This window comes from Stylophora pistillata, chromosome 8, assembly GCF_964205215.1.
Source record: "Stylophora pistillata chromosome 8, jaStyPist1.2, whole genome shotgun sequence".
NCBI classification, from domain to species: domain Eukaryota; kingdom Metazoa; phylum Cnidaria; class Anthozoa; order Scleractinia; family Pocilloporidae; genus Stylophora; species Stylophora pistillata.
Window position 1 is genome coordinate 26,877,649 of NC_142526.1, and position 27,865 is coordinate 26,905,513.

General features: G+C 40.0%; 1 protein-coding gene across 2 annotated transcripts; it reads right to left on the bottom strand.

The window, feature by feature from the left end:
• Window positions 1-27,864, bottom strand: LOC111333577 (PH-interacting protein). Of its 2 annotated transcripts, none has more exons than XM_022939184.2 (44): window positions 27,687-27,864; window positions 27,552-27,610; window positions 27,455-27,484; window positions 27,208-27,267; window positions 26,237-26,387; window positions 25,502-25,594; window positions 24,905-24,990; window positions 24,742-24,816; window positions 23,713-23,853; window positions 22,170-22,250; window positions 22,006-22,034; window positions 21,657-21,728; window positions 21,418-21,488; window positions 20,792-20,892; window positions 20,652-20,692; window positions 19,863-19,961; window positions 17,788-17,839; window positions 17,045-17,146; window positions 16,277-16,343; window positions 15,453-15,520; window positions 14,987-15,115; window positions 14,696-14,773; window positions 14,124-14,343; window positions 13,598-13,814; window positions 13,188-13,284; window positions 12,752-12,987; window positions 12,547-12,624; window positions 11,736-11,871; window positions 11,206-11,325; window positions 10,373-10,480; window positions 10,215-10,287; window positions 9,760-9,811; window positions 9,544-9,626; window positions 7,665-7,776; window positions 7,226-7,287; window positions 6,681-6,984; window positions 5,822-5,947; window positions 5,323-5,386; window positions 4,776-4,829; window positions 4,338-4,373; window positions 4,156-4,218; window positions 3,407-3,502; window positions 3,006-3,158; window positions 1-2,073 (listed from the first exon to the last, which is right to left on the bottom strand). In XM_022939184.2, the coding sequence occupies exons 1-44, from the start codon at window positions 27,718-27,720 to the stop codon at window positions 922-924; spliced, it is 5,361 nt and encodes a 1,786-aa protein (XP_022794919.2). In that variant the 5' UTR covers window positions 27,721-27,864; the 3' UTR covers window positions 1-921. The 2 variants fall into 2 exon arrangements, with proteins under 2 accessions (XP_022794919.2, XP_088585840.1); XM_088729714.1 differs by having other exon boundaries at window positions 772-2,073; window positions 13,598-13,811.
• Between the last annotated feature and the right edge of the window lies 1 nt (window position 27,865).

The following is a 27,865-nucleotide window of genomic DNA, read 5'->3' on the forward strand; positions in this document are numbered from 1 at the left end:
TTTGAGCCTTGTAGAATTACGTTTATTTTATTACCAAATGTGACCAAAATGGCTGTTAATGCGAAGCAACAAACGCTGCAAGAAAAAATTCGAATAAAGTTCATCGCGCGCTTGGGTCTCTTACAAAAGCGCGAAACTTAATACCATATAAAAAGCACGAAAATAATTAAAGAAAAAGAATGTCTTAACCTCTAATAGATAAGCGCACAAGAAACGCGAAAAAGTCAAGTATAAAACGAATGGATGGCGAATATATAATGACAATAATTATATATTATTCAAGTATTCCCTTTAGTACTGTAAACACAAGCAGAAAGAAATATCATAAACAAGTTTAGATCACGTAAACAGACTATAGAGCATTGGAAAGTTAAAGAAGTGAAGTTCTTAGATGGCTGTATGTTGAGGAAGAGATCTAATTAAATTCTATCCTTCACAATGAAACGTATTGTTCTTAAATCGGATCGAAACGATGCACTCATGGATATAAAAATACAAAAACATCCAGGTTCAATATTTCTTCCATTTGCGAAAAGAATGGTGACTTTTAATATTTATTCGCGTCAAAAATTAACTAAGTATCTATTCCATTTGTTACCTCGAATCACTCAGTATCTTTGCGTAAGACTGGCAGGACAAGAGAGTTGAAAATTCCCTCTTACCGCAATACCACAGTGTGTTCTGTTTTGCCATTTTGACGAGCTGCTACTTGAATCCCTCATCCGTTTAATCCCTTCCCCTCAGATGGACAAGTTGTGAATTTTTCCTTCGCAACATAACATACAACAACCGTGCAAGTAAGTGGTCGATAAGTCAACACACAACTTCCTTCTGCTCGTCGTCCAAGTAAATTCTATGGACATAACAATCATCGCGTACACTAGACGACGTTCGAACCCCAATTGAAAATTGAAGAAATGCCTACTCGACATAATCCTGCATTCTTATAGCCGGTTTCCTCACCCTACCACGACTGGAAACTCCAATGATTTCGTTTCCAGGCGAATCACTTCCGCTGTCCGAGTCATTTTCGTTGTAATGTACGCGACGCGCAGACGAATTTCTCCGCAAACTTCGTCGCGACGGCGCAGGAGTTTCGTTTCTTTGCGACGCGTCGCTAGTCCTACGTGAGGAACTCGCATTCGATTTTCGGTTGTCTGAGCGGGATGCACCAGTCTTAGCAGAGCGATTAGAATTTGGCCGCATTGTCACTGTGGGCCGATGAGTAGGTCGCGCTGCCTTTCGACGGGTTTGCTGTCGTGACTGCACAGTGCTGTCGTCACTGTCTTCTTCTTCTTCGTCATCCTCCTCTTCTTCTTCATCGTCTTCGTCCTCCTCCTCCTCCTCGTCTTCTTCCTCGTCTTGCTCTTCATCTCCTCCTTCTTCATCGCTTCCTTCACCCTGTTCTTCTTCTTCGTCGCTACCCTCTTCCTCTTCGTCTCCACCTTCTTCTTCTTCGTCACTCTCTTCTCCGTTTACGCTAGAAGAACCCCGTGCTAAGGACGTGCTTCTGCGCGTTGAATACCTACTCCCAGGCGGCCCATTCGAAACAGTCTCCTCATGTCTATTTTGTTGTATCCTTGAAGCAGGAAAACGCATAACCAGCTCACGCCGTGCACTTGACCTAGTTGATCTAGTCTGTCGCCCACTTCCTGCATCATCAAAAACACTATTGTTGTCTCGTTCATGTCGGGATTGAGAGCTAACCCGAGAGCTAGTTCGGGTTTCTGTCCTTGAAGGAATGGCATGACCGAAGCCGTTTCTATGTTCTGAATCTGACGTAAAAGATGCACGCGTGCCCGTGGAACGAGTTCTACTCTCTCGCGCGCTTAGAGAATCTACGCCGGAATTAACGCCTGAGTAATGTGCTGCGCCGGAGGCAGCCTGGTGTCCAGAATGAGATGCACGATTTCGTGACACACTATTGGTATTCGGTGCTTGTGATCCTAGCAACCGCATGGTCCTTAACCTGGTACGACGGGCACCGCCTGACGCAGCCTCGTACCAGTCTCTCAACACGCTGTCCACACGATCCTCAAACATGGCAGCCAAACGAATAGTCATTCCATAGATCTAAAAAAAAAGGCAGATTATCATGAAACTTTCCCTAACTATAGCGCATGGGTCTGGAAGGTATACCATCATACGGGTACTAACTTGATATGACAACAAATTCTCTGATCTATTTCACAAATGATGTATGAAAGAAAAGAAGGGAAAAAAAGGAATAAGGATCTGGAGGGTCACATGGTGTGATAACAACATTCGACTTGAATAATCCAATCCCACAATGAGGGCATCGAAACGGAGAAATAAGTAATTCACTCCCACGATTTAAAGGCAAAACAAATCGTGGAAACTTAAACATGATTATCACGGGTCAATACCATGTGGCGCTTTCCAACAGAGTAATAGGGACTTTAAGTAGTCAGGACGGGCAACGCCACGGAAGACGCCGATTAAAAATGAGTTTTACTTTTAGTTAGAATTTCGAAAATGGCTGCAGGTGTTTACCGTCTCATAGGGCGCCAGACCTCAAACTCAACATAACGCATAAAATTAAATAATTTGCCGCCGCGGTTTCGCTTCGAAGACGACGCAAATTTTGGTGATTTCACGTTGTTGTTTCGCAAAGGACGGCTAAGCAATGTACAAAGTTTTAAAACGCACGTGCTGGGCTATTGTTCTGCCAATGAGATCTATTGTTTTTCCACGTTCTCGTTGCCATAGCCGTCGTGGTTTGCTAAAAGTCCCCTATTATTATACCGAAAGATGGCGCAATAAACTTCAATTCTGCGAATAACATCAATTTCTGGGGTGGTTCTCTTCCCTTCCTCTCTGACTGTTGGACGATTAAATGGTAAAATTAAACCGCTAAATCTATCAGGTTGATGACATGCTATCTTTCCATTCTGCACACTGCGTATCACAAGTTGTCAGGACTAATTTTATTCGCGCCACTAGCGTCACCTACTTTTTAGACAAGCCAGATAAAATCGCCTTACCCGTGAACGCGGCATGGTGTTGTATGCTCTTGAATTCGAGAAAATCAAGCGCACATCTCGGACGAAAGTCTCCGGGTCGTTGTACAAGTTGTCTTCTAATCGGCGATAAACGGTGCTGAAATCCATCGGTTCGGCCACCACCTCGGTATAGTCCTAACACAAAAAGTAAATATTGACGCCTTTCAATCAAGCGGGTGTTGTTTAGGGTTGAACGAGAAACGGGGGCTAATTTCAGGTACATAAAATACCCTTGTCACTAAAAGAGTAAAAAAACATTCGTTTGACAACACACACACAAAATCAGTTAAAGGTGAGTCCATGTTCCCTCCTTTTTCCCCACTCTTCTCCAGAAAGGAGTCCTTTCTTACCCTTCAACACCCTCGGTTCACAAGAAAACTCACCGGGAAATCATTCAGATCTACCGGGTGTCGGAAAGGCGTGGCATCTTCACGAGACACCAAGAAGTCTAACAGCTCATGCGCAGACTGCATCCACGGCTGGAATCAAAGAAAATGCGTGATTAGTAACTGAAAAGCTCTCAGACAACAGTACTGAGTCAACGTTTGCTAGGCAAATTTTATGTGAGTCCACATCAGCGTTAACACCAGCACAGTACAGACGAAGTTTCCATCTTTTTAGAGTAGGCACCACACAAAAACAAAATCCGGCGTCCACTAAAATATTTTCATGCGTATTATCAAAGACTTCACCGAAGCATTGTCCTCTAAAACAACTCCATGAAGAGTTAAAAGGAGGTAAACCTGAGACAAATGCATTTCAGGGAATCTTGGAGCCTAGGAGAGAGTCGCATATATTGCGATGGCGGAACTCTACAGCAGCCTTTCTCTGCATGAGCAGAGTGTTTTTCGCGAATTAGTTTGGGCGGAGATATTGTCAATTTATAAGCTAACAGAGTATAAGCGGGAGGGGGGGGAGGGGGGGGGGAGGTGCATCGAATGAATCGAAAAAAGAAACCAAGCGGACTATGAATGGGCGGATCTATGTCCTCTTTATCTGCTCCAATTCATTTTACTCGTCCATTATGTGACCAGGATATGAGAAATCTTAGAGCAACAAATCGCAACAAATAAGGAAATGTGAGCCATACACAATTGCTCATAAAGCAAGGCTAAGTTAACAACAAACTCACCTCAACGGGAGGGGCCTGCTCTCTCTTGATAATTTTATTACGACTTTCGGAGCCGGATGATTCCTACGGCAAAAGAAAGTTTTCTTATTAAAATTCCATTGTGATTATTCTCATTTCAAGCGAGCGCTTGACATTATAACACTTACTACAACCGAAAAAACTATTGCAAAAGTTACACTCACTCGTTTTCTTTTCCGAGAACCTGGCACAGTAGAATCCTTAGGAAGAGATAAAACAAAAATATACGGCAATTAACCTTTGGGAATCAAAAACCAGGAGGCACAAAGCAAGAAAAAAAGAAAACGACGACGTGCAAGGAAGCGAGCATTACCCACAGTACTAACCTATTGATGGCACGCATGCGCGAAGCTAGTAGTTCTCCGTGAAAATGTGAGCGTCATGTTGGACGTTAGAGCAGTAGGAAGTTGGAGAGGGGAACAGATTTTTACTTAGGGGATTGTGCCATAAGCAAGAGGGTGCCTGACACTACCCCTCTCCATCCCTAAGTAAAAAATTAAGGCTTTGTGAAACATCGCGATCCGATGACGACAGCTGAATTCGTACACCCCTGACAAACCTGCACTACAAGCTATAGTAACATCAGCGGTTGTTTTCAGTACCTGTGAAGTTTCACCGTCTCCTGCTGACTCTTCGGACATATTTTCAACCTGAACCTGGGAAGCAAACAAAGGTGGGGGCTTCTATTTTAGAGCGTTCTTCTACTAAGTGTTGCCAACCAAACCCAAAGTAATAACAACAACAAAGCAGAATAGAGGGGAAACAATGGGCTAAGCTGCGATTTATTTCAATTTGCGACTGTTTGGTTTGGTGGGTGATATGAGTTGACTAAGTACAGGGCGAAGTAAAGCAAAATTAAACATCATTTCCAGATTACTTTCGAAAATGACAGAGAATTTTTCGAACTTGCTCTGAGAAAGAAATTGCATGGTGGCATTCATATATCCGCACTGGAGGACATTGAAGGAAAGACAAGCTAGACGACAGCCACAAACGAAAGAAACGAAGAAATCTACCTTGTGTAAAATATCTTTCCACTGAGAAAAGAACAAGCAACTTGAGAGCAAGGAAATGTTCAATATGCATCTCTTAAACGACAGCTGCTGGATCAAACCAGAAAAACCGTCAACATTTATACAAATCTCAAACCTCGACGTCCTCGATTCCTTCTTCGTCTTCACAAAGTGAAAGTATATCATTGCACGTGGAGTCCCTATTAAGTTAAAACACGAAAACTCTATTAAAAGGCTTATCCTGGGGCCTGATTTTTATTTTCGAGAAGTTCTTCCGATTTCGAAGAAGAATATAAGCAAAGTTGGGTGGAGGATGGGTTTGGTTGTGGGAATCACCAGTCAAAGAGGGACAGCCCTCGAGAACGCTCTGGGGCATTCATGATATTGATCTGGTCAGCTAAATCAGTGAGCATTAACTTAAGTCAACCACTGATGCTGTTGTTTCTGTGATTCTTACCGTGTTTTGCGGTTGTTTCCTTACGAAAAGCTAGAATCCCTGCTGGTATAGCTCGTTAAGACAAGCCTTTTAAAATCAAGTCGTTTTCGAAATAGTAGCCGGTAATATTTAGGGGTAGAGAGTAGATAGCAGAACTGAATTAAAATTCAAACTAGACAGACATTTGAGCGATACTCACCTTATAAACGCGTTCAACACAGACACAAGTTTCGTAGAATTTCTAACAATCTGACTTTCTTCTTCATTGTAAAGACGTGCGTTTCTTTCCAATTGTTTTACTTCCCAAAGAAGTGCAGTAACTCGCCTAGGAACATAAAGAAATAAATACTAATCCTTCAAGTCAAGCTGTTGTTAAAATGGTAGCACTATCAACCAGTTTAGGTTGTAATTCCTTCTTTCGCGCTGATGAACAAGTTGCATCACTCGGATCAATGTCGGTTTTTGAGCGACTACGTACCCACCCCTCCCTTAGCTCAACAAGAGTCAACTGCCACAACTCACAGTTAACGTTGAGTTAAGAGAGGGATGGGTGCGCAGTTGTCCAGATATTGATCTGAATGATGCAACCCTCCGCTTTAAACTCGCTGACTTTTTTACTTCCGCCTTTGGGAGGAAACGATGTGTTTCTAACGTCGTAACTATAAACATACAAAAAATTTACTTTGTATATACATAAATTATGCGCGCCTTTTTTAATCTTCTCGGTGCCATATTCCACTTTCTGTTTGAACAAGTTTCATAAAGATAAGGCCTCGCTTACCAATCGAAAAACCACGGAAGATCTTTGTAAGTCCTCCCTCGCAAATCCTAACCCTAACCCACCTCACACACACACCCAAGGGCAGATAGGTAATTCTCTCTGATAGCTGCACTACATTTCGTTGCTTATTAGTTCAGATAATTCGGAGTTGTTTCAAAATAACGCCTTAGAGCTGATAAAGTTGTTCATTCTCATCACCTGTTGCCGGAGAATACATTGAATTTGTAAGGAGAAGATACATTCTGATCACACGACAAACCAACAATACAAGACTCACCTGTAATACTTGTTCCAGAGCTTCTCCCGAATAGTATTCAAGTCGGTAGGGTATGGCACTACAGACCAGTAATCTGGATACTGTTGTACATCCACCGGGTAAACAAATGGCCCTGCGAAATTCAGCTGACTCAGCGCTTCCAGACCCGTAACTAGTCTCTGAGACATGGTCTCCCGCCCTTCACCAAGCCACTCGGACTCTTCATCCGGGTCATACGCCAGCGACAGCCGATCTTCATCGGTTAGCGGTATGTTACTAGTTGCTGCTCCTGAGGCGTCGGCGGAAAGGTCTGGGTTGCCGGGATCTGAAAGAAATAAAAGCAAAAAAAATTAGAGGAAATGAAATGGAGTTTTTGTCTACACGTGGAAGAAAGCTTGCTTCCATTTTGTTTTGATATTCAAGATTCTACAGAAAATGCAAGGGATTTGTGAGAAAGACTCTTTTAATCTCCCTGTGCACCTCCTCAGCCAGAGGTGAAAATTGGTGCTGACCTAGCGAAAAGTTAAGTCGACCTGCCGTGAAAAGGGACATCACTGAGTACATACCATGTTCAGTGACAGGCTGAAGGTCCCAGGGGCTCATTCGTTCGACCTCTCCTGTATCCCATCTGAAAAAGTTCATAGGTCATAATGTAAGTCGTTAATCTAATCTTCGGTTCGTACACAAATTGATATCCACTCACTGGAGTCAAGTAAAAGCGTGGGGATAAAACAGCGAGTCTGATTTCAGGAATACTGCGCTCTATCTGGAAAAGTGTCGACTTTTTTGTCACCGAATGTAGCTACCTCCGCAAAAGGGACTTCCTTTGATAGAATGAAGACATCTCTGAAGACACCGATACAGAAGACTGTAAAGTATAGTAATTCAGTCTAAGTGAAACAGATCCTTTCTAGGACTCCAAAGATAAGGGTTTATGTTCTATTGCTATTCGTTTCCCTAACAAAGCTATATCGTTTAAATTACTACACAGTTGTTTTCTCCAACCTGACAGTGAAGCACTGAAAGTGAGAGTCTGGGAAGTCGGTTTGGAAAGGACTTCTATCCGTGATCTCGCCCGCCCACCACGTCTCGTCAATGACACTACGAAAACGATTTCCTAAAAGAACAAGACGAAATGACAAAGATCATTTAAAATACACCCTAATTCTTGTTTGATCTCTCTGCTAAAATATATGAGAGAGGTTTAGGAGTACACCACTCTTATATCACCTGATGAAATGACAAAGACCATTTAAAACACACCCTAATTCTTGTTTGATCTCTCTGCTAAAATATATGAGAGAGGTTTAGGAGTACACCACTCTTATATCACCTGATGAAATGACAAAGACCATTTAAAACACACCCTAATTCTTGTTTGATCTATCTGCTAAAATATATGAGAGAGGTTTAGGAGTACACCACTCTTATATCACCTGATGAAATGACAAAGACCATTTAAAACACACCCTAATTCTTGTTTGATCTATCTGCTAAAATATATGAGAGATGTTTTGGGAGTACACCACTCTTATATCACCTGATTAAATGACAAAGACCATTTAAAACACACCCTAATTCTTGTTTGATCTATCTGCTAAAATATATGAGAGAGGTTTAGGAGTACACCACTCTTATATCACCTGATGAAATGACAAAGACCATTTAAAACACACCCTAATTCTTGTTTTATCTATCTGCTACAATATAGGAGAGAGGTTTAGGAGTACACCACTCTTATATCACCTGAACATTACACTACGAATGGTCCACTCTTCGGCGAGGTCCGTCGCGCGAGTCAAAAAAATTAGTGGAAAAAAAAAAGTTGATGTTAGCGCGCAACGCGTGACTCTGGGAGTGAGGCGTGCAAAAAAGTGGGCTCCAACATTGACATATAAAAAATGATAGAGATCCAAATGATTGAAAGTACAAGGAGCAGGTACAGCTAAGAACCATGAAAATTACCAAGGATGGCAAATCACGTGTCTCGAAGATCTCGACTAAATCTCAAAAGCGCCATACAGACAGACTTCAACAACACATGCAACGGTTTTTCTAGTACCCTGTACTCGAAAGTTTAAGTTCAAAACAGAACGCTCAAAGTGGGTTGACAAAGCATCGTAGAAAAACCCTCCACAAACAGAATGTAGCATTGTCCTATAACGTAACTCCACTCTATAGATAAGGAGTTAAGTCTCAAACAAATGCCAGTAAGGTTCATCTTGCAAGCCCTCAGGAAGAGGCACACAACAACATGGCATGACTCTGCCGTAATCTTGCTGGTAAAGGGTAAGGTACATAATAGTACAATAACCACTCGGAGAGCCTCCCAGAGGCCCCGGGCACTCCCAGGTACTGGTTGAAGAAGCGCGAACACTAAAACGCGTTCAAAACCCGTTGACTCGACAGGTTTAACGCCTTGGTGTATTTTTTCCCATCGTTTAAATTGCCCACTCTGAAGACTAAGGTTTACAAACACTCTTCTCTGTAATGTGCCGGTATAAAGCTCAGTGAGTTTTGGTCTGGGAGAGGATTGAATTCACAGGGAACCGGATCGACTTTATGAATACAATGGCTTTGAAGGATAATTTTACGGTTCGGGGCCAGACTGTGGTGAAAGTGGGGACAACAAAGTGATAATTTCCGAAAATGTTCTTGAAAAAGGCGGGATTTTCCCCAATCTTGTCTTAGTAACGTTGAAAAACACACCTGAGGGCCATTAAAAGTGGATAGCGATATCGGGGTAAAGCAAGTTTTAGGTATTAGGGTAAAATCGTATTGATACAATGACACACGCCCACGGCTAGAGGATGGGCGCGGCAGACTGTACTTCGTAAAGTGGAGAAAAGTCTTCATCGCTTAAAATTACGCTGATTTAACATACCAGGTCTCCAGTTTTGGTTTATTGACGCGTCATACGCTTGCCGTAATACAAGGAAGTCTAACACATCTGGGACGTCGTGATATCTGGGTAAAGAGGCGAAAAATTGAATATTTTAGCAAAAAAGCTCGTTGTCAATCATGAGTTCGTGAGGAGTGTACAGAACATGTCATTCAACATACCGTACAATAAACCAATCAATATGTGCTATTCACTTACTTGACGGTGAAAGTCGCTCCTGTGCTGTTGCCTGTCTCTGGATTTATCAGAGCTGCAATTTAAGGTGAACAAGTAATTCACTGATTGAACTCTAAAAGTATTTCTCGTTAAGGCAACTAAAGCCATGAATGCATTGTTAAGGTGTCGAGTTTTCCACAAGACGTTTAATGGAAAATTATGAGAAACTTTTTTTTCCCTAGCATATCTCCTGGTCCAAACCCGAAGAGAAGTGTCGACGAAAAAGTTGTCCTGGACGAAAATTCCTAATTTAGAGAACTTGACAAGGACACTTGTGAGAGACATCGTGAAAGAGTAAATGGGATATTCAAAATACAATTTATTTGACGAAATCTGTTTTATTAATAATTGCACTTCTAAAGGAAAACTGGCAAGTGTTGAAGCAGCTTAAACAGAAGGGAATGTATTTGTAACAAAACCAACAGCGCATACGTCACCTAGTTTCAAGCAGCAGAGAGTTGGTGGACCAGCTGAGTAGTGCAAGCTTACAATGCGACACAGCTCTTCAGCCTACGAAATAAGAGACAAAACGATTGCTGTGAAGACAAGAACATCGAAACGTCTAAACACGATAAAGACGGCTAATTCAACTTACCTTTAATCTAAGTTTGTAGAAACATTGCTTCTTTGGATTGACCTCGTAACACTTCAGCGCCATCACTTCCTTTACGTACAGTTCATGGCCTTGACGCATATAATACACCTGAAAACAGAGAAGAAAAATACGGTTCGGAGCGGAGAAATACTTGACGATTTTAAAATCGTTAGTGAATGTGCAAACATCAAGTACACAACAGTTCTTTGCGTATTCGAAGAAAGCGTTCGGACAAATGCGTGCGAGTGTTGCGAGGGCGATCGTTTACTGTTGGTTATGAGAATGAAAGTGATAGGAATCTGCGCGCGCAATGGTTGAGAATTTCTGCGCAAGCACAAGGGTCTCGCTGTGCTGTGCGCAAACACTGGGCATCTGCGCGAGTGTTGGGAGTCGGCAACCGTGAGTATTATGTATTATAATCGGTTCAGCAACCCATGTTTTGGCATTTTGAAGTAAACTTTGATGTTAAATTTATATGAAGCACCAAAGGAAAAAAATAAAAGGGCAGCTTAACTTCAACTTGCGTTTGAGTCCCCCCCAATAGGAAGTTAAGCCTCAACTCACTTGTCCGTCAGACACCCTCCACCGACCATTGAATGTTGGGAATGGCATACGAAGTCGAGGAAACACGCGCGTCCCAACGATTTTGCGCAACTTAACTCTCCAATTTGCTGAACGCTAGCTGGTAAGTCTACGGTTCATTACGTTAGAATCAACGAACAGTTAAAAAGAAACAACACAAACCATTGAAAGCATAAAACAGACTACGCGTGAGAAAACACCTATCCGGACAAAAACGTCTCCAACAGACAAACAAAGACGTTTTACTTTACCTCGTCACCAATCTGAGGAACGTACGGCGAGATGCGTGTGACAGTGCAGATCAACCAGTCTGGTGGCTGATATATGCTGAGTAACTCTTGCACTTCATCTACTTTAGGTTTTTTGGTCGACTGAAAACAGACAGAACACAAATAAATGACACCAAGTTCCTACGTTTTAATTAAAAATTCTGACAACCCAGGGCTCGACACTAACTTTTTAACTTACTAGTCAAGCGGCTAGTGACATCTTCGGTGTTTTTAGATGTTACAAGAATTTCAGTCTGTTTACTAGTCAAACTGGCTTGTGGAAATTGAAAACCACTACCCATAATTGAATTTCTACTAGTCTGTGGCTAGTGGGCTACCGTTAGCGTCAAGCCCTGCAACCTACTTGCACACGTTGTTTGTTTGTTTGGTTTTTTTTTTTTTTCAAACAAACCTGTTAAGATTTCATTGTGGAATAGAGAAACGACTTTTAAGAACAATTTACACATGATAAAGAAAACACCAAACAAACTTCACACAAAAGCTCAACTTACTCTCTTTTTCTTGGCAGGTTTCTTGGCCTTTTTACTTTCTTTTTTAACCTTGGGTTGCCGCTGAGGAGAGCTGGGACCTGGCTGAGCCGCCTCAGTCCCTTCTTCTTCTGATGTACTCAGTACTCTACACACCCGCCTGTTAATAATAATAATAATAATTTACATTTCTAAAGCGCTAAAATTATAAAATATTCTAAAGCGCTTTACAACATTATTAACTACAAATATTAAAATGATAAACGACAAAATATCAAAACAAACTGTAAGCCAGCTTGAATAGATGTGTCTTAAGCTTTGACTTAAACTGTTGAATTACAAGAGACAATTCACCATATCTGAAATTATCTAAGCATAACATGATTTCGGATAAGAGAAATTGTCAAATATTCAAGAGCTTCTTTAGAAAGTGATCATTTCCGCCATTCTCGTGACCTAAACGTTTGATTCAGAGGTGAGACTGTGAGGAGAAATTAGATGGCGGTCACTTTAAGGGTTAACGCGAATCGTCTTTGAAGAACTCACAAACTTAAGGCTCAGCATAGTTTTGAAGATGTAGAGACGGCGATCTAGCACCTTTCATACAATAAATCCGAAAAAAAAAAAAAGAGACGTAATCAACCCCCCAAATTTTTTTTCGATACGAAAAACTTTGTGGGGAACGATGGCAAAGGTTTCCTTTTTCGCCTGCACTACCGTGTGTAGCCGCTGCACACGGTAGGGTACCACTAATCACACACAAACACACAGAAAAACATTTTATAACAAAGAAGATTCTGGAAATTATTTTCTCTACAAGAATAAAACTATTCACCTTGGACGGCGGTTCTCAGTCTGCTGCTGTGTTCGAAGGCCAACTTCTTCAGTCCAATCCGAGTATTCACTTGATTCACTGTTGGTAAACAGTAAAAAATCATTGGAAAAATACCGAAGTCACCCACCAGTCCTGGACCCCATAGTGACTTCTCTGACACGCAAACCCTGCACTGTGATAGAGCTGGAACCTTGTTTCTACATACCTGCTACTCTCAGACCATTCATCTTCCTCGTCGTCTTCTTCAGTATCACTAGGCGTAGCTGCTGCCTCCTCTTCCGCTGATTCCTCTACGTCCATAGAGGCTGTAGCTCTGGTGGAGTAAGTTTGTCTCCTCGTTCCGCGGGAGCTCTGCCCGGCATTCCGCCGATTTGAGGTGCGGCGAGCAGCTTGTTGAGATCTTTCTTCAACAACCCGTGGTTCTGGCACATGAACAGTCACCTGCGGAATGAACAAGGGAAGGAAAAGACTCAGTGCTAAATAACTGCAAACCATTTGAAAAGACCCTCAATCAAACAAAAGCTGGTAAACTTAAGAGTTAAAATAGTTAAGTCGCTAAACTGTCACTTAACACAGCCAGACAGTTCCTCTGAAGACAAATCTCGCGCCACACGAGTCACATCAATCAACAAACTACTTACTCTCTTGGACGTGGAGGGCAAGGCTCGTCTCTTTTTCTCTCTAAGATAGTTCAACATTTCTTCTCTTCCCAGTAACAGCCGTCTCTCAACATCGCTCCTACATATCAAACGATAATTAAGGACTGTGACAAATCTTCAAATAAAAAGGAATACATGGACCGAGATGGCACAATTTTCTGCAAAGTATGAAGTAGAGTTTCAAAAACAAATTCGAGATCGCATAGCTTTGCCTCTTTTGGGATTGGTCCAAAAAAACTCACGCCACCCTTTCGACTAATCAGATTCAAAACTATGTTCAGCCAATAGCGACTTGAGTTTGAATTTCACTTTGTTCTGATTGGCCACCCAGGTGATATTACTTTCGATTGTGGTTTTACGATACTCGATTATAATGTTCTTTAAACACGTACTTGGCGATGCTTGGTTTCCTATCAGGTACAATCCGTCTATTTCTCCACGCAGCGGTGTCCGACTCGGACACGTCCTGAATCACAGGCACGTTACCATGAACCAGCCGGACTCCTTCCACGTCACCCATCTGACGCATGCCATAGTTACGGCTTCCTCCAGGGCTTTGGAGGGGAGGAACAACTCCCTGGCCTTGAGGTGGAGGAGAATGAAGAGCTGCTAAAAAAAGGCAGAAAAAATTTAAGACCAACTTCAACACAATCCATTAACCATTCGACCGCTTCAAGTGACTAGCGTCTAATTTCTCCCTACATTATAACCCCCAAATCACGAATGATCACCAACTAAAGAAGCTCTTGATTGTTAAACAAATTCTCCTTGTCAGCACCTTAGGAAATGTATAGAGAACAGTATGGAGAATATACATACTGATGTTAAGGTGGAAAGAGTTAAGACCACCACATTCTTTCAGAAATAAAGATAACATGATCTAATTGCGAGAAAGAATGAAAAAGCAGCTTAACAAACCTGGAAATATTTGCCTTTCCTGCGCTTCAGCAGCTTCAATCTCGGCCAGAAGCGGAGGAAGATCTTCCCGTGGCGTGGGAGGGGGCTGGGGGGCAGGCCTGGGTGGGTCGCGGACATTGCTACCATGACCTGGCACCAGACGCTGAAAGTGCAGTGGATGAGGATTGCCGTCTACATCGACCAGAAATGGAGGAGGCATGAGATGCGGGTCTGTCTGGGTCTGCAAAACAAACACATTCAAAGTCATGGTTGAGGTCACACCGTAAAGGTAACAACCACACATCCACTCTCCTGGGCTCAGTCTTTGAATTTTCGATTCAAAATCAGGCACGCTGACAATTTGGCCAACACGTCCATCTGAATATTTACTATTCATAGGTGTATAAGTATGTCCCATGATAAATTTTTATCAATTTTGGGATGAAAAGTGCAAGGACTGTTCAAAAGATTTCAGGGACATAATTCCAATTTGTAAATGCTCTTTGCATTCTCAGATACATGTGATACATTATACTCTTTTTGCGCGGAATTTGCTCAGTTTGTTTCATGTTTAGCAAAAGGCAGGTGCATACCTGTTCATCAAGGACATAGTTGTTAGAATCCCGTATAAGTGGTCTGTAGTCTGTGTGGAAAAATTGTTCACTCGGAACCTGCAATGAGACAAACAATGTGCCTAAGAAAAGGCATACGCACAAAAACCACCTGAATTGCCCTCAAGTAGAGCTGCAAATCCAAGCTTGGGGCCAAGAAAATGTACCAAAAGCCGGATTAAGTACAGACTCAAGATATGGCCGTGCAAGCAGGCTGGGTTTACTTATAAGAGCTCACATGAGAGCTTAGAACTCAGTTCCTCATTGTAATACCTCGCTGTAACGATCACTTGAACCATAACCAAAGATACACAGATGGCCGTGACTGTCTGTTGAGGCGAATTTGAGACCGTCTGGTGAAAACTTGCAATCAAACACAGCCCCATGGCCCTGACCTTCAAGCTGAAAGGAAAGAGCACAAAATAATATTGTTAATCTACAAGTAGGTATTCTTGTAGTTGTGAATGTGATCTGGTCTTTTATACATACACATACCCTTTTAATCAGTTTATTAAGAATTGTTACTACCAGTTTCTTCTTGTTATCAGTTAAAACAAATAAAGAGAACAGACACAATAATTTTTCTGGCAGCTGGAGGGTTCTACCATAAAATAACACCAAATTACCTTTAATTAACTAATTCAAAAGATAATTACCATAATGATTGTAACTAGAAGTGAGAATTACTTAACAGAAATGTTGACGGTCCAAGGCTTAATCAAAGGATAAGTGTACTCACTGAATTGTAGAAACTTGTGATTTTAACTCCAGTTCTGAGGTCCCACAAAATAACATATCCATCATGACCTGCCAAAAACAAAAATTAGCCCTGAGCCGTTACAGAAGAACTGTTGAGTATGGTATCAAAACTGTGGATTCCAAGGGCCAAGGACAAAAAAAGCAGGCGAGAGATGTAAAATCCATCTGGTTGTTTGCCTTCGATGTGTGCTTCACTCTCTGATAATATGGCCAGTTTCAGAGTTTTTAATAAGTAATTTCCTCATAATATAGGGAAAGATCAAACTGACAATACCATGGAATAGTATGAATACTGAGAATTTAGCAGTGGACATTCAGTAAGGTGACTGTTCATGTCCACTGTTTCTTGGTCAAATTGGAATTTGGAATGAAGGTTTTTGTGGAGGGAGGATCCTCTGAGTAAGGACAAGAACCAACAACAAACTTAACCCACATGGGACAGAATGAATAAAGGCTGATAGTTTCGAAAGAAACTGTTTGGGGCTGCGTTGGTGGGAGTAACGAAATAATTTGAATATATCAACAAAGTTGAAATGGTAAATTGGCTACCGTAACGATTAAAAAAGCTGACGTTTCGAGCGTTAGCCCTTTGTCGGAGTGACAGGTTGGGAATTGAACCTGGGCAACAGCAGTGGGATGTGAGTGCTTTCACTGCTATGTCATTCCCACTCTCCAATCAATACAACCACTGCTTCAAATGATTTGGCCTGACTGTGAGAATCCTTTTTTTCAAATAGACTGCTGTTTTCAGGCTTTAAACAAGTTTATCAGCTCTTATTTTGACTTCAGTTTAGCATGTTTCACCTGCACTAAGAAGAACATGAGGGTCTGTTGGGTGAGCCTCTAAGACAAACACTTCATCTTGATGTCCCTGGAGAAGTTAATTTGATATCATTTAGTTTAATTCATACTCAAAACCAAACCCACAGTGTACCTGAGAGGGACATAAAAGGAACAGAAAGTGTTGATGCACATGTTTTTTCCCTGAGGAATTGTTTTTACTAACAGGGAAGGCATACATATGAAAGTCAGGGGCTCCAATACAGAGAAGACACTTCAGCCTCAGTAAAAATACCTGAGGCTCTAAGCTACCATTCAGGCAATTACAAAAATTGTCAAACAAGAATGAGCTGCAACTTGCATGTAAACAATTAAAAAAAAAAAAAGCTTAAAAAATATATTCAGGCTTTGGACAGATTTAAATTGCTGGCTTCAAGACACTACTTGGAGGCTACTACCAAATAAGCTATGAAGCCACATGTTGGAAAAAGGGAAGATTTTGGTGACATTTCTTGTCCCAAATTAGGTGACCCGTGTGCAGTGGTCTGAAGCATTTTGCCATCATTTTCTTTTGGCAACTCAAGTTTTTTTTTTTTCTGAGGACCAATTAATGATTTTGGGACACCAAATGATGACATTGGTTTACTTTTTACCTCAGATTGGGTTTTCATTTGAATTGAACGATGGGGCTTAATTGAAGTTGAAATCTATCTCTAGCATTTCTGTACCTTACAGTACCCTCAAATGATGGCGCCATTGTGGATTCCTGTTCTTATCAATACTAATACTTACACAGAGTACAAGGGACAGATTTCCAGTAGCTGCTTCCCACACTTTCAGTGTATTGTCATTGACAGCTGTAATCACATGCTGATCCCATAGATCCCACCCAACCTAATGCAGCAAAGAATTGAACATTCCTCAGAGTGATTATCAAATAACAAATTTTATTACATCCATTTTGAAATCACTGGTGGTCCCTGTAATCTGATTGGCTCTAATTGGTGCAATTTATTCATGAATTGCACCATTTTCACCCTAAATCGTGACATTTTACACTTGACTGAGTTTTTGACATGATGTCAAAGTCTTTTGTTTTGCATACAAAATAAGGTGTAAAGGCGTTTCCGGTTCCGCTTTTTATTTAAAAACCAGCTCAGTACTGCATCAATAAAATAATTGAATTGACCAAGTCCTGTATTTGGGCAATTTCAAAATGGATGTAATAAAGTGGTAATTGAACCTCATGTCATGCAATTGTGGTCTGAAATCATACTTATGATTTCAGCCCAAATTGCACTCCACTCAGTTCAATTACCATTATAAATCAAAGGTAAGGAAAATAATGGATCAGCAGTTTCTGCATTCCTGAACTCCCTACATGTCATCATATAAATCATTTTGTAAAGCATACAATCATGTATTTCAAAATTGTTCCATTGTTAAACAAATTCTCCTTGTCAGCACCTTAGGAAATGTATAGAGAACAGTATGGAGAATATGCAGACTGATGTTAAAAGTTTATTTAGTCTCACCATAGTAACCCTTGGCTTCAGAGCTCTAACGGACTCTTCTATTGGTGATGAACTGTGAAGGTGAAATGTAACATATCAACAAGAGCCAATTAAATTACAAAATCTATTGACAGTAATCCACTCATTCAAAAAGTATTAATTTTATTTAGAGTTTTCCCCAGGATAAGAAGTGGGTGGACAATGCTTTACGACAAAAAGTCCTAATTACATCATTATATACAGGGTTCTTGTTAAGAGCCGGTAACCGGTTATTTTTACCGGCTGTTCAAGTAAATGTTACTGGCTATTACACTGAGACCAGCAACTGAAATATTTAATGAAGTTATCCAACGATCTTTTTAATTTTTTGGGAAAAATATCTCCTTTCTCCTTCCAACCAATGTTGTGTAGATATCTATCACATGTTACTGGTTTGAAAATACACCATATGTAAATAAAGAAATCCTGCTTTTTTGACCAAATTTGTCCCTTGCAGTTACCTTGTGAAATGACCTCCACCATGTTCTCCATTCAAAATAAGATGTAAAAAGTCCCAGCATTAATTGAGAAATGTCACGGTTGACAACATGGCGTCCCCACATGGAAAACCTACCCCTAGACCCCGGTGGGGGCCTACACAGCCTGCACATCCCAGCATGGAGAAAGGTAACAAAGTTACCTGCTATTTCTTATTTTTTACCTCCTATGAAAAACTTTAGCAAGAACCCTGTGTGTATATAGGTACCAAGTTTTACAATCCACCTGTATAAACCAGTATCTTCTAGAGAACATCTTATGGTTTGAGTAACAAGAAGAAAAACCTACAGAGCCACTCCCCAATTTTGCCTTCTTTTGGCTCTTAGAAACCTAGACAATCTTACTTTTCAAGATACCGTAGTTATTCAGTTATAAGACGCACTAGGTTATAAGACGCATCCCAAACTTGGCAACTAAGTCAAGGCAACTTCCCAAATGGAAAGTTTTGTGAAAATATTTGGTTATAAAACACACCAAAAGGTTGAGAGTTATTAAAAGGTGTGATGAATCTGAAAAAGTTTCACAGTTGCTCTGGCGGTGAAAGCAAATGGCGAAAAACTCCCAGTTCGACAGCTGAATGTCAACATGCCACAGAGGATGCAAGTTTCAGTGCACAGAAAAGCTGGATGGACAAAAAAGGTAGATTTTATCTCCACATTGTTTATTCAGAGACAGAACTTTTCGAGCAAGTGACACAAACGATTCTAGGAATTTGAAACGTTGGTTCAAATGATTGTCTTGTAGCCATGGATATCATGTTACTGAGCACATGCTGTTAAGAATGTATGCAAATTTCCATTTGTTTGCTTTTGCAGTAAATGTTGCTTTTGTTGTTGATCTTTTGAAGTTGATCAGTGTTCTAAAAGCAGTATTCCTTTTTAATTCACAGGAAAAAAGGATTGGATTATACGCAATCTTTGCTACATCTCAGACCAAAAAGCCCTGCTCGTGTGGGATTAGTTTCGTGGTCATTTGACAGAGGCCATATAAGAAACAGTTCTTTCAGAGCCACCCCAGTTCTTTTTAGAACCACCAGATCTAAAAATATTAATGACCAACAGTTAGTGTTCTTTTCATGTCTTTGTAACTGTAAACTCTGCTAAAATTGTGATCTTAAGATTTTGTTGTGTGGAAATACTCCGTTACAAGACGCACCCCAAGTTTTAAGCAGATTTTGATCAAACAAGCATATTTTCTCGTAAAAAATGGTGCACCTTATAAGTGAATAAATACGGTACATGAGATAACACTGTAAAATGTCAAGCTTACCAGTTGCCCCATATGTAAGGGCTCAACACCAACTTTTCAACTTACTAGCCAAATGGCTAAACTGACATCTTAGATGTTTTTAGATGTTACAACAATTTCAGTCTGTTTACTAGCCAAACTGGCTAGTTGAAATTGAAAACCACCAGCCAAAAGTGAATTTCTACTAGTCTGTGGCTAGTGGGCTACCGTTAGTGTTGAGCCCTGCATGTAAGGGCAACAGCTGAGATGCAGAGTCATTCTGGAGGATGAAACAGATAGATTTGGAAGTAAAGAGTTCAATGTGCACATACTTTGGAAGTCTCTTACTGACATCAACCAAGATGTGCTTCCATGTAGATCTGTGAAAATACCATATCCTAGCAGTGCCATCTCTTGATCCACTGAGAAATCTGTAAAAGACATATAACATCTCACATTTGTTTCACTGTCTACGTTGATACTCTGTGGGTCATGGTGATATCTAACATGCATTTGCCTATCTCTTCAAAGTACGGTAGATTCAAAGTAGTAGTTTTTGCAGATAATTTGGATCTATCAACAAAGTTGAAATGGTAAATTGGCCACCGTAACGATTACAAAAGCTGACATTTCGAGTGTTAGCCCTTCGTCGTCGCTCCGACAAAGGGCTAACGCTCAAATCATCAGCTTTTGTAATCGTTACGGTGGCCAATTTACCATTTCAACTTTGTTGATATATCCAAATTATTTCGTTACCCCCACCGACGCAGCCCCAAACAGTTTCTTTAGAAACTATCAGCCTTTATTCATTTGTAGTTTTGGAGATTCATTAGGTGATTTATAATCATATAATGAATATTTATATAGTAGAAAGGAGCTACGTGGTGTATCATTGTTTTGACTGATATTTAAACAGAATCTTATTACAAAAAAAGATGACGTGCCATTTCGAAGGAGGAGTTTTTCACTTAGCCTAGGATTGGAAATTTACTGAATTGTATTCTAAGGGACTCTTTTTAGAGACCTTTTGCTAAAGAACTTAAAGCTAAAACAGTAACTATGGGTAAATTTAAGCCTGCTGTTTTTCTAGGGGTAATCACAACACAACATAGAACACAAACCTGTCTCCCTTATGACTAAATTCAATACTATCCACATGATCCTAAAGAAGAAACATGTATGTTCAAAAATCAAAGTTGAATCAATCCAAAACTGATTTCAAGACATGACAAGAAATATTGAGTGAAAAATCAAAACTCACATTGTGAAAATCTAACTCAGCAATTCTCTCCGGTGGTCCTGGAGTCATTTGATAAATTCGTATAATATGATCTGTACTTCCTGACACTAAGAATGTTCCTCCTACAACAAACAAACAAAAAAAAAAAACAACAACAACAAATTTCACTCTGGAGATACCACTGCATGTTCATGTGCATCTTAGAGATATGGAACTAAAAACAAATGAAAATAATTAATACATTTACATGTTGTGTACATGAGATTCTTAAGTTGGTGATCATTTCTTTAATTCTTGAGACCCTGATGAATGATTCAGGGGTGATATTGTATGGAGAATTTGGATGCTGGTTACTCTTTTTGCTACCCTCAATATGCCTCATGAACTCCACAATCCACATTGTTATTCAATGGTGCAGCAGAAAATTCATATGTTAGCAGGGCTGTGGTTTAGCAGTTTTCTGGTGGCTCCTGGCGCCTCACTTTTGCTCTTGGGTGACTCAGGAATTTTAGTTTTTTTTCATAAAAAGCATAATTATGCTGGGCACCCTGGATTTCACAGTTTCAGAACACTGGGCTCCCTTCAATTTTTCTTAGAGCACAGCCTTGGTTAGGTACACTAACTAAGAGGAATTTGTGTGGTGTTACCTGGACTGAATGAGGAACACACCATTTGTGTACCAGGTCGTGACTTCTCAATAAATCTAATAGGCTTCGAGCTTTGAGACAAAGAACAAGGAAGTTAAAACTTGACTAATTAATAAAAAAAAATGATCTGTGCATGGATCTGACATGTGAACCTTGGCTACTTCAAGACAACATGAAGACTTTACCAGACCTGTTTGTACTACAGAGTACATGCATGCAGCACTGTTTTCAACACTCACTCAAATGATAAGGAAGCTAAATCCCATTTCCAAAAGCAGACTGTTCCATCTCCACCAGTGGACACCAGATATCTATGACAAAAAAAAAAAAACATATATTTATAAATACATACAGTATATACGTAGTATACCAGGGCAATCACAGCTGTTGTGATTCGAACTATAGCACTGTAGATTTACAATTCGTCAGAGTATGTCTTCTTTCAATTTAGATAGAGGCAATTTTTTTTAAGAAACTTAAATGGCAAGATAACTAAATGAAGCATAAAGCCTTACTTTAAATTTAAGACTTTTCAAATTAAAAAATAAACAAACTAAAAAAAGAAAGGTAACAACAAAATTTAAATACCTTGATTCATTTAATGGTGAAGGGCAAAACTGTGGATGGAAAAATATTGTGGTATTAATAATAGAACTGTGTGCCTGAGAAAAAATTAAAATTACAAACAAATCATTGTTACAGAATACATTTTGCATCATTCCATAAGCAAAAATCCTTTTCAAGCCCCTTACCTGAAGTGAAGTAATCATGCCTGTATGTCCCTGGAGCACTGCTATTGGAACTGTGGATTTTAAAGACCACACCCGAATCACCTGAAAGAGTTGAAAAACATTACTTAGTGGGTTGAAAATATACTTGAAACGTGCTTCTCTCGTGTTACTCATGTAAAACTGTAAAATAAAAACACAAAACTTGCTAAAAAAAATACTATAGATTAAAATTCAGTGTAGTTCACGAGACAATTCCATCTACAGTCACTACCTCAAAGTGCCCTAACACTTTAACTGCCAGAAGTGACCAAGCTGGAATTTCTTGTTACACAATATTTAGTTCTAATTAACCAAGTGGGAGGTCTGTATGGGAGAATCTTGACTGAGGTCGCCAGTACAGACTGAATGCAGTGGTCTGTACCAGCGACCAAGGTCAAGATTCTCCCATACAGATCGACCTAACTCTGTTATTAAGATGTTTATTATATGGCTGTGTCATATGCCAATTTTTTATATTCTTTGTACCTTTTTTTTCTAGACCAGTCTAGATGCTGGTCTAGAAGGGAAAATCTAGACCGCTTTCAATATTGAGTTCAGGCAATTGAATTCATGTATTTGGTAGTTCCCAGTCCTTGTGAGACAAAGCCATATAATATCAATGCAATATTAAGCAGACAAGTGACCAGAATAAGGAAAAAGGTCATTTAGCTATAGGGGATTAGAAGTTGATACAACACCACATTCTCCAAGCTAACATAATAAAAATTGTCTGACAAACACCGTGGGGAATCTTTAGTGAGATCTGAGTAAACAAAACAGAATTTCTCACTTGTCAAGCAGACAGGTGATGAGAATAAAGAAAAATGTCAATAAGGGGATTATTTATTGACCAACACCAAATTCTCCAAGCTGAAATCATAAGAACTGTATGAAGACACAATGGAGAATCACTAGAGAGATCTAGTAGTGAAAGGGTTAACCAATATCATGTACACATACAGCATACAGGCCAATTTACAGGGATGCAGATAATAGCCAGAAGCCAGGAAAATTACCCGGCTGTGAACGTGATATTTCTGGCTGTAAAGCGCTACTTCTTTCTCCAAAACGTTTTTAAATGTTGCCAGAAGATTGTTATTTATTTATTTCATTTGTTTACACCTTCATTGCTGTCTCACCTGAACTGAAAGGATTGTAAACACTCCATTTAGTATGACGATCACATCATTTGCATCGCATTGTCCATTCTGCACGCTCAATGGCCAGTGGTATTTGTAACTCATGTATGCGACATAATGAATGCCCTTGATTTTGCTCCCAAAATCAAGGAAAATGCATCTCTGAGAGTGTGTATTTTCAAAATTTCCCAGGGGGGGCATGCCCCCGAACCCCCCTATAGTGTGCCAAAGGCACTCCAGAGTGGACCTTCAGCCCAAGTACCCGCCTATCTTGCTACATTTCCACCTGTTAAAAACTTTAGCTACATCCCTGAATTCAATGGTGCTGCAATTAGTCCCCTTAACAAAAAAAAAAATAAATAATAATAATAATAACTGGACAATACCTTATCACAACTTCCAGCTGCAACAAGGTTGTTTTCATAGCTAATTGCAATGTCAGATATCTCGGCCTGATGTCCTCTCAAAGTGGCTAGAAGTCTACCATCTTCACTAGACCAAATTTTTACCAAGCTGTCATCAGCACCCTGCAAGAACAACCAATTATGAACAAATTCCTTTCATCACCAGCAGCTTCATTTGTCAGTAATAATCAAATGATGATGTCTCCTAAGTACTAAAGACAAAAACATTAACTGTTGTAAAAAAGATATTTGCAACTCCAAGTGGTATTTTTCTCTGGCTGAGGAGCAAGCAAAGTAGAGAATATTTTTTCTTAAAAACTGGGAGAATGAACTTGTTTGAGGGGTTTTCACATTTGTCACGTTTACGGATATGAACTCTAATCTTTTTACTTATGTAACTCTTCCATTTTATAGCACAAAGACACTAAGAAACTTTCAATCACTTTCTATTAAATTTGTTAGCATGCTTTGTTTGATTTCTACTCCATGACTAGTGAATATCGGCTCGAAGTTAGCTACACAAAGCGTTGTTCATTTCTATTTCCCCTACGTCAAAGTGTAAGAACTAAATTCACCTTCTATTAGCACGTAGTTCAGTTGCAAAGAGTCATTGTAGCGAAATCATTTCGGAGCCAAATGGAGTTAAGGAGTTCTCTACCCCGGAGTCAAGATCCGATGTAAGTTACGCTTGTAATATTCCTCATTTTTATCATCTCTAGTTTCGCCCTATTCGTTTATTCGTAGCCTTTCGGTTTTCCTTATATTGAACCTTCACGTATCCGTTCTATAGTTTTTACCGCCTGTGCTGTACAAAGACTGCCAGCTTAAGTGAATAAAGAGTTTGATACTGCTACTTGTCTAAAGTTTAACACTGTGGTTATACTGGCGAACTCTGGTGCACAACACCATGTGTCTGCAGCATCGGGAATGCGACAACATTGCTTATATTCAATCTTTAGTTTGTTTCCAACAAAGTATGTATACGTTAAACCTATTTGAAAAATAACTTACCGTAACAATGCATTCACCACTTCTGTCAAAGAGCACACAATATACAGCAGAAAGATGACCGAGAATTCTGCGATGCTATAGGACACAAAAAAATTCATGAACAGATATTACTAACATGGAGTCTTAGTATTCTTTTGTGGTTTTCTGGAGTAAAATCCCATACCATAGATATTTTTGTGTAAAGATTTGGTTGTGCCACATTTCTGATACTGGATGTTCCACTAATCTCTCTGCTGCATAACACATGACCTAAGAAACCATGAAAAGAAATAGTGTGGGTATCATTTCTGACTAAATGGCTAACTTCAGGGGTCTTCTGAAAGAAGGCAGAAGAGTAATGATAACAACATAGAAAAACTCGGACAGATAACTCAGAAACATCAGGGCTTGACACTAATGGTAGCCACAGACTAGTAGAAATTCAGTTTTGGCTGGTGGTTTTTTATTTCTACTAACCTGTTTGGCTAGTAAACAAACTGAAATTGTTGTAACATCTAAGTTGTCTCTAGTCATTTGGCTAGTAATTTGCAAAGTTAGTGTCGAGCCCTGAACATGAAGGCAAGATATATTATGTGTCCGTTAAGGCAAAATACAAAAATAGGTTAAACTCCCTCCAAGGGCCTAAAGTGAACCAACTAACAGACCATTTTCTTAGCAGTTGCCATTCCACTTGATTTGAAGGAGCCTTTTCTATGTACAGCACATTGTTACTGCTATAAATCAGATACACATGAAAAGTTATATATGTAAAACATCCTACCAATATTTCCTGGAATCTTTCTTTTTACTGGTGGCAATAATGGTGCTCCATGATGGCAAACAGCTAATGAACTTACACTTGGTTTGCTCGTTTCTGGTAAAAAAGAAAAAAAAAATTATACGAAATGCAGGTCATAAATGCACTAAAAGACTTTGGGAATTGATGGTGCTTTTTTTCCTAGAAGAGATTTTTTACTAACTTTATCTTATCCTTGTCTGGTAGATTCACTCTTATTGATAAATTTCAAGTTGTATTGACAGAGGAAGTGTTAGGGAATGAGAGTCTGAGGTTGGTTGGATCAAGTTAGGGTGATGCTCTCAAGGAAATGGTCCTGTCCATCAAAAGAAACTTCACAATTTTTTTTCTTAAAAATTTAAGCTGATACTGTCATAGCATATACAGTGTATACCGTCCTTGGAACTCAGTATTTACCGCTGTACGCGTATGTGTTTATGAAGCTTCATGAATTTTATCAGTAACCCAAACAATGAAACGAAAATAATCATGAGCATGCAAAAGGTTGCACAAAAATGTTTGTTGTTAAGATCGTTCATTTAAACTAATAAAAATACTGTTTTAGCCCTAGATTATGGTTGCAAGTCTGGTTCAATATATAAGGGGTCACTTCCAACATGTTCCACGTGCATAATTATATTCGATCGGCTTTTCAAAGAAGGGCATACATTAACAAGTTAATGATCCAGCTGCATGCAGTCAAAATACGCATCGTAGTACCTGAGGATGTCCGCAACAAATTCTGCCTTCCGGCTCCAAGTAAAGAACGATAGCCCTCTACACTCCCCGGAACACATTGCTCGACCAAAGGTCCAAGTCGATTAGCTATTCGCAGTAAGAAATCATCTGGTATATGGTTATTTTCGGTGACCTATTGAAAGTAAAAGGTTGGGGTGGCAGATCCTTTAATGCCTTATAGATTCCCCTAAATTTTCTACACATTTCAAGCCGCAGGAAAAAATATACTTTCAAAACCACAAGACCACAAAATATATATCGTACAGAATATGGCGTACGTGCGAGGTAGTAACCAGGCCTTCTTTACACGACAAGAAAGCAAAATGTGTTGTTTTTGCATAGAGGAAAGCGAAATAAAATTGTTCAGGGAAACTTTACTACGTTTTTTTTTTTTTTCGTCCGATAAGGACGGTAACTTTGAAATTGAAATGAAATGCACACTGCATGAACGAGCATAAGCGAATCTGTCTTCATAAGTAACGTGACGAGCGAGATATTGCATCAACAGCCACAAAGCGACGGAAATGAAATTCCATTTATATTATTCAGACGTCGTGGTGACAGCTGGAATTTCAATCTCCCATTTACAATACAATGGGAAACTGAGCCGACACGCAACGCTCTGTGATCTGATTGGCTCGCTCGTGACAAACACCATAAATATCCGATTACCATATGAATAGACAAAGGCTTGGTATGCATAAGTTGTTGGGTGTCAAACACAGACTAAATTTCATAATGAACGCAGCAAAAAACACAATCTGCTTGCCAGTCGAAAATACGCTCGGAAAATGAATTTCTCCAATTTTTGTCGGGCTTCGCCCACACAAAGCCAGGAAAATAAATTTTTGTTCCCCGCTTAAAAATCCCTAATAAAATTCAAAGGCCGCAAGTCGAGAAAAAGCTCTAAATCGCTCAGTTGAAAAGATCTGCAAATGGGGGTAAAAGAGTACCGTTTCCTCGTAGGTTTGGTCATGTTCTTCGCCCCTCCAATCCACACGACGACGCAAAAGCTAAGAGAGAACATACAGGTAAGGATCAACTATCAACATGGCATGAATTAAAATCTATTGTCTGCTTACCTCGCTGGGGTCAGAACTGTTCATCTGAAGAGCATACTTTGCTGTAAAATATATAATGTTATCGTAGAGGTGTAACAGCACCTATGTCCAACGGGTTTTAGAGAAAAGGGGTACTTACCCGATGTTCGACCAATTCCTCTTTCAATGCCTGTGTGAGAAGCGGAACGCGTTAGTTCGAAATTTAAACGGAATAAACACATGCAAGGTGAACTTACCAATCCAGCACGCACACAGGGGCCCTTGGAGAGGAACTTCGCGATCAGGAAATAAAGTTCTGTAGGATTTCGGACAAGAAAAAGAACTATAAGGTTACAGGTAGAGGAAACAAAATATGACCGAACGAAACGAACCTCTTTGAATATCCTCGTCCTCGGCGTTCACCATTCTGGGTTAAGGCTTGTATGAACAGAATGTTCTTCTTGCCAGAGTAATCCTACCGTCATCTCAAGTGGAGAAAACGTTCATTCTTTTCGCCATCAACGGTTAAAGCGTGACATGGCGGCAAACAGCATTCGACTTTCTTTTTGTC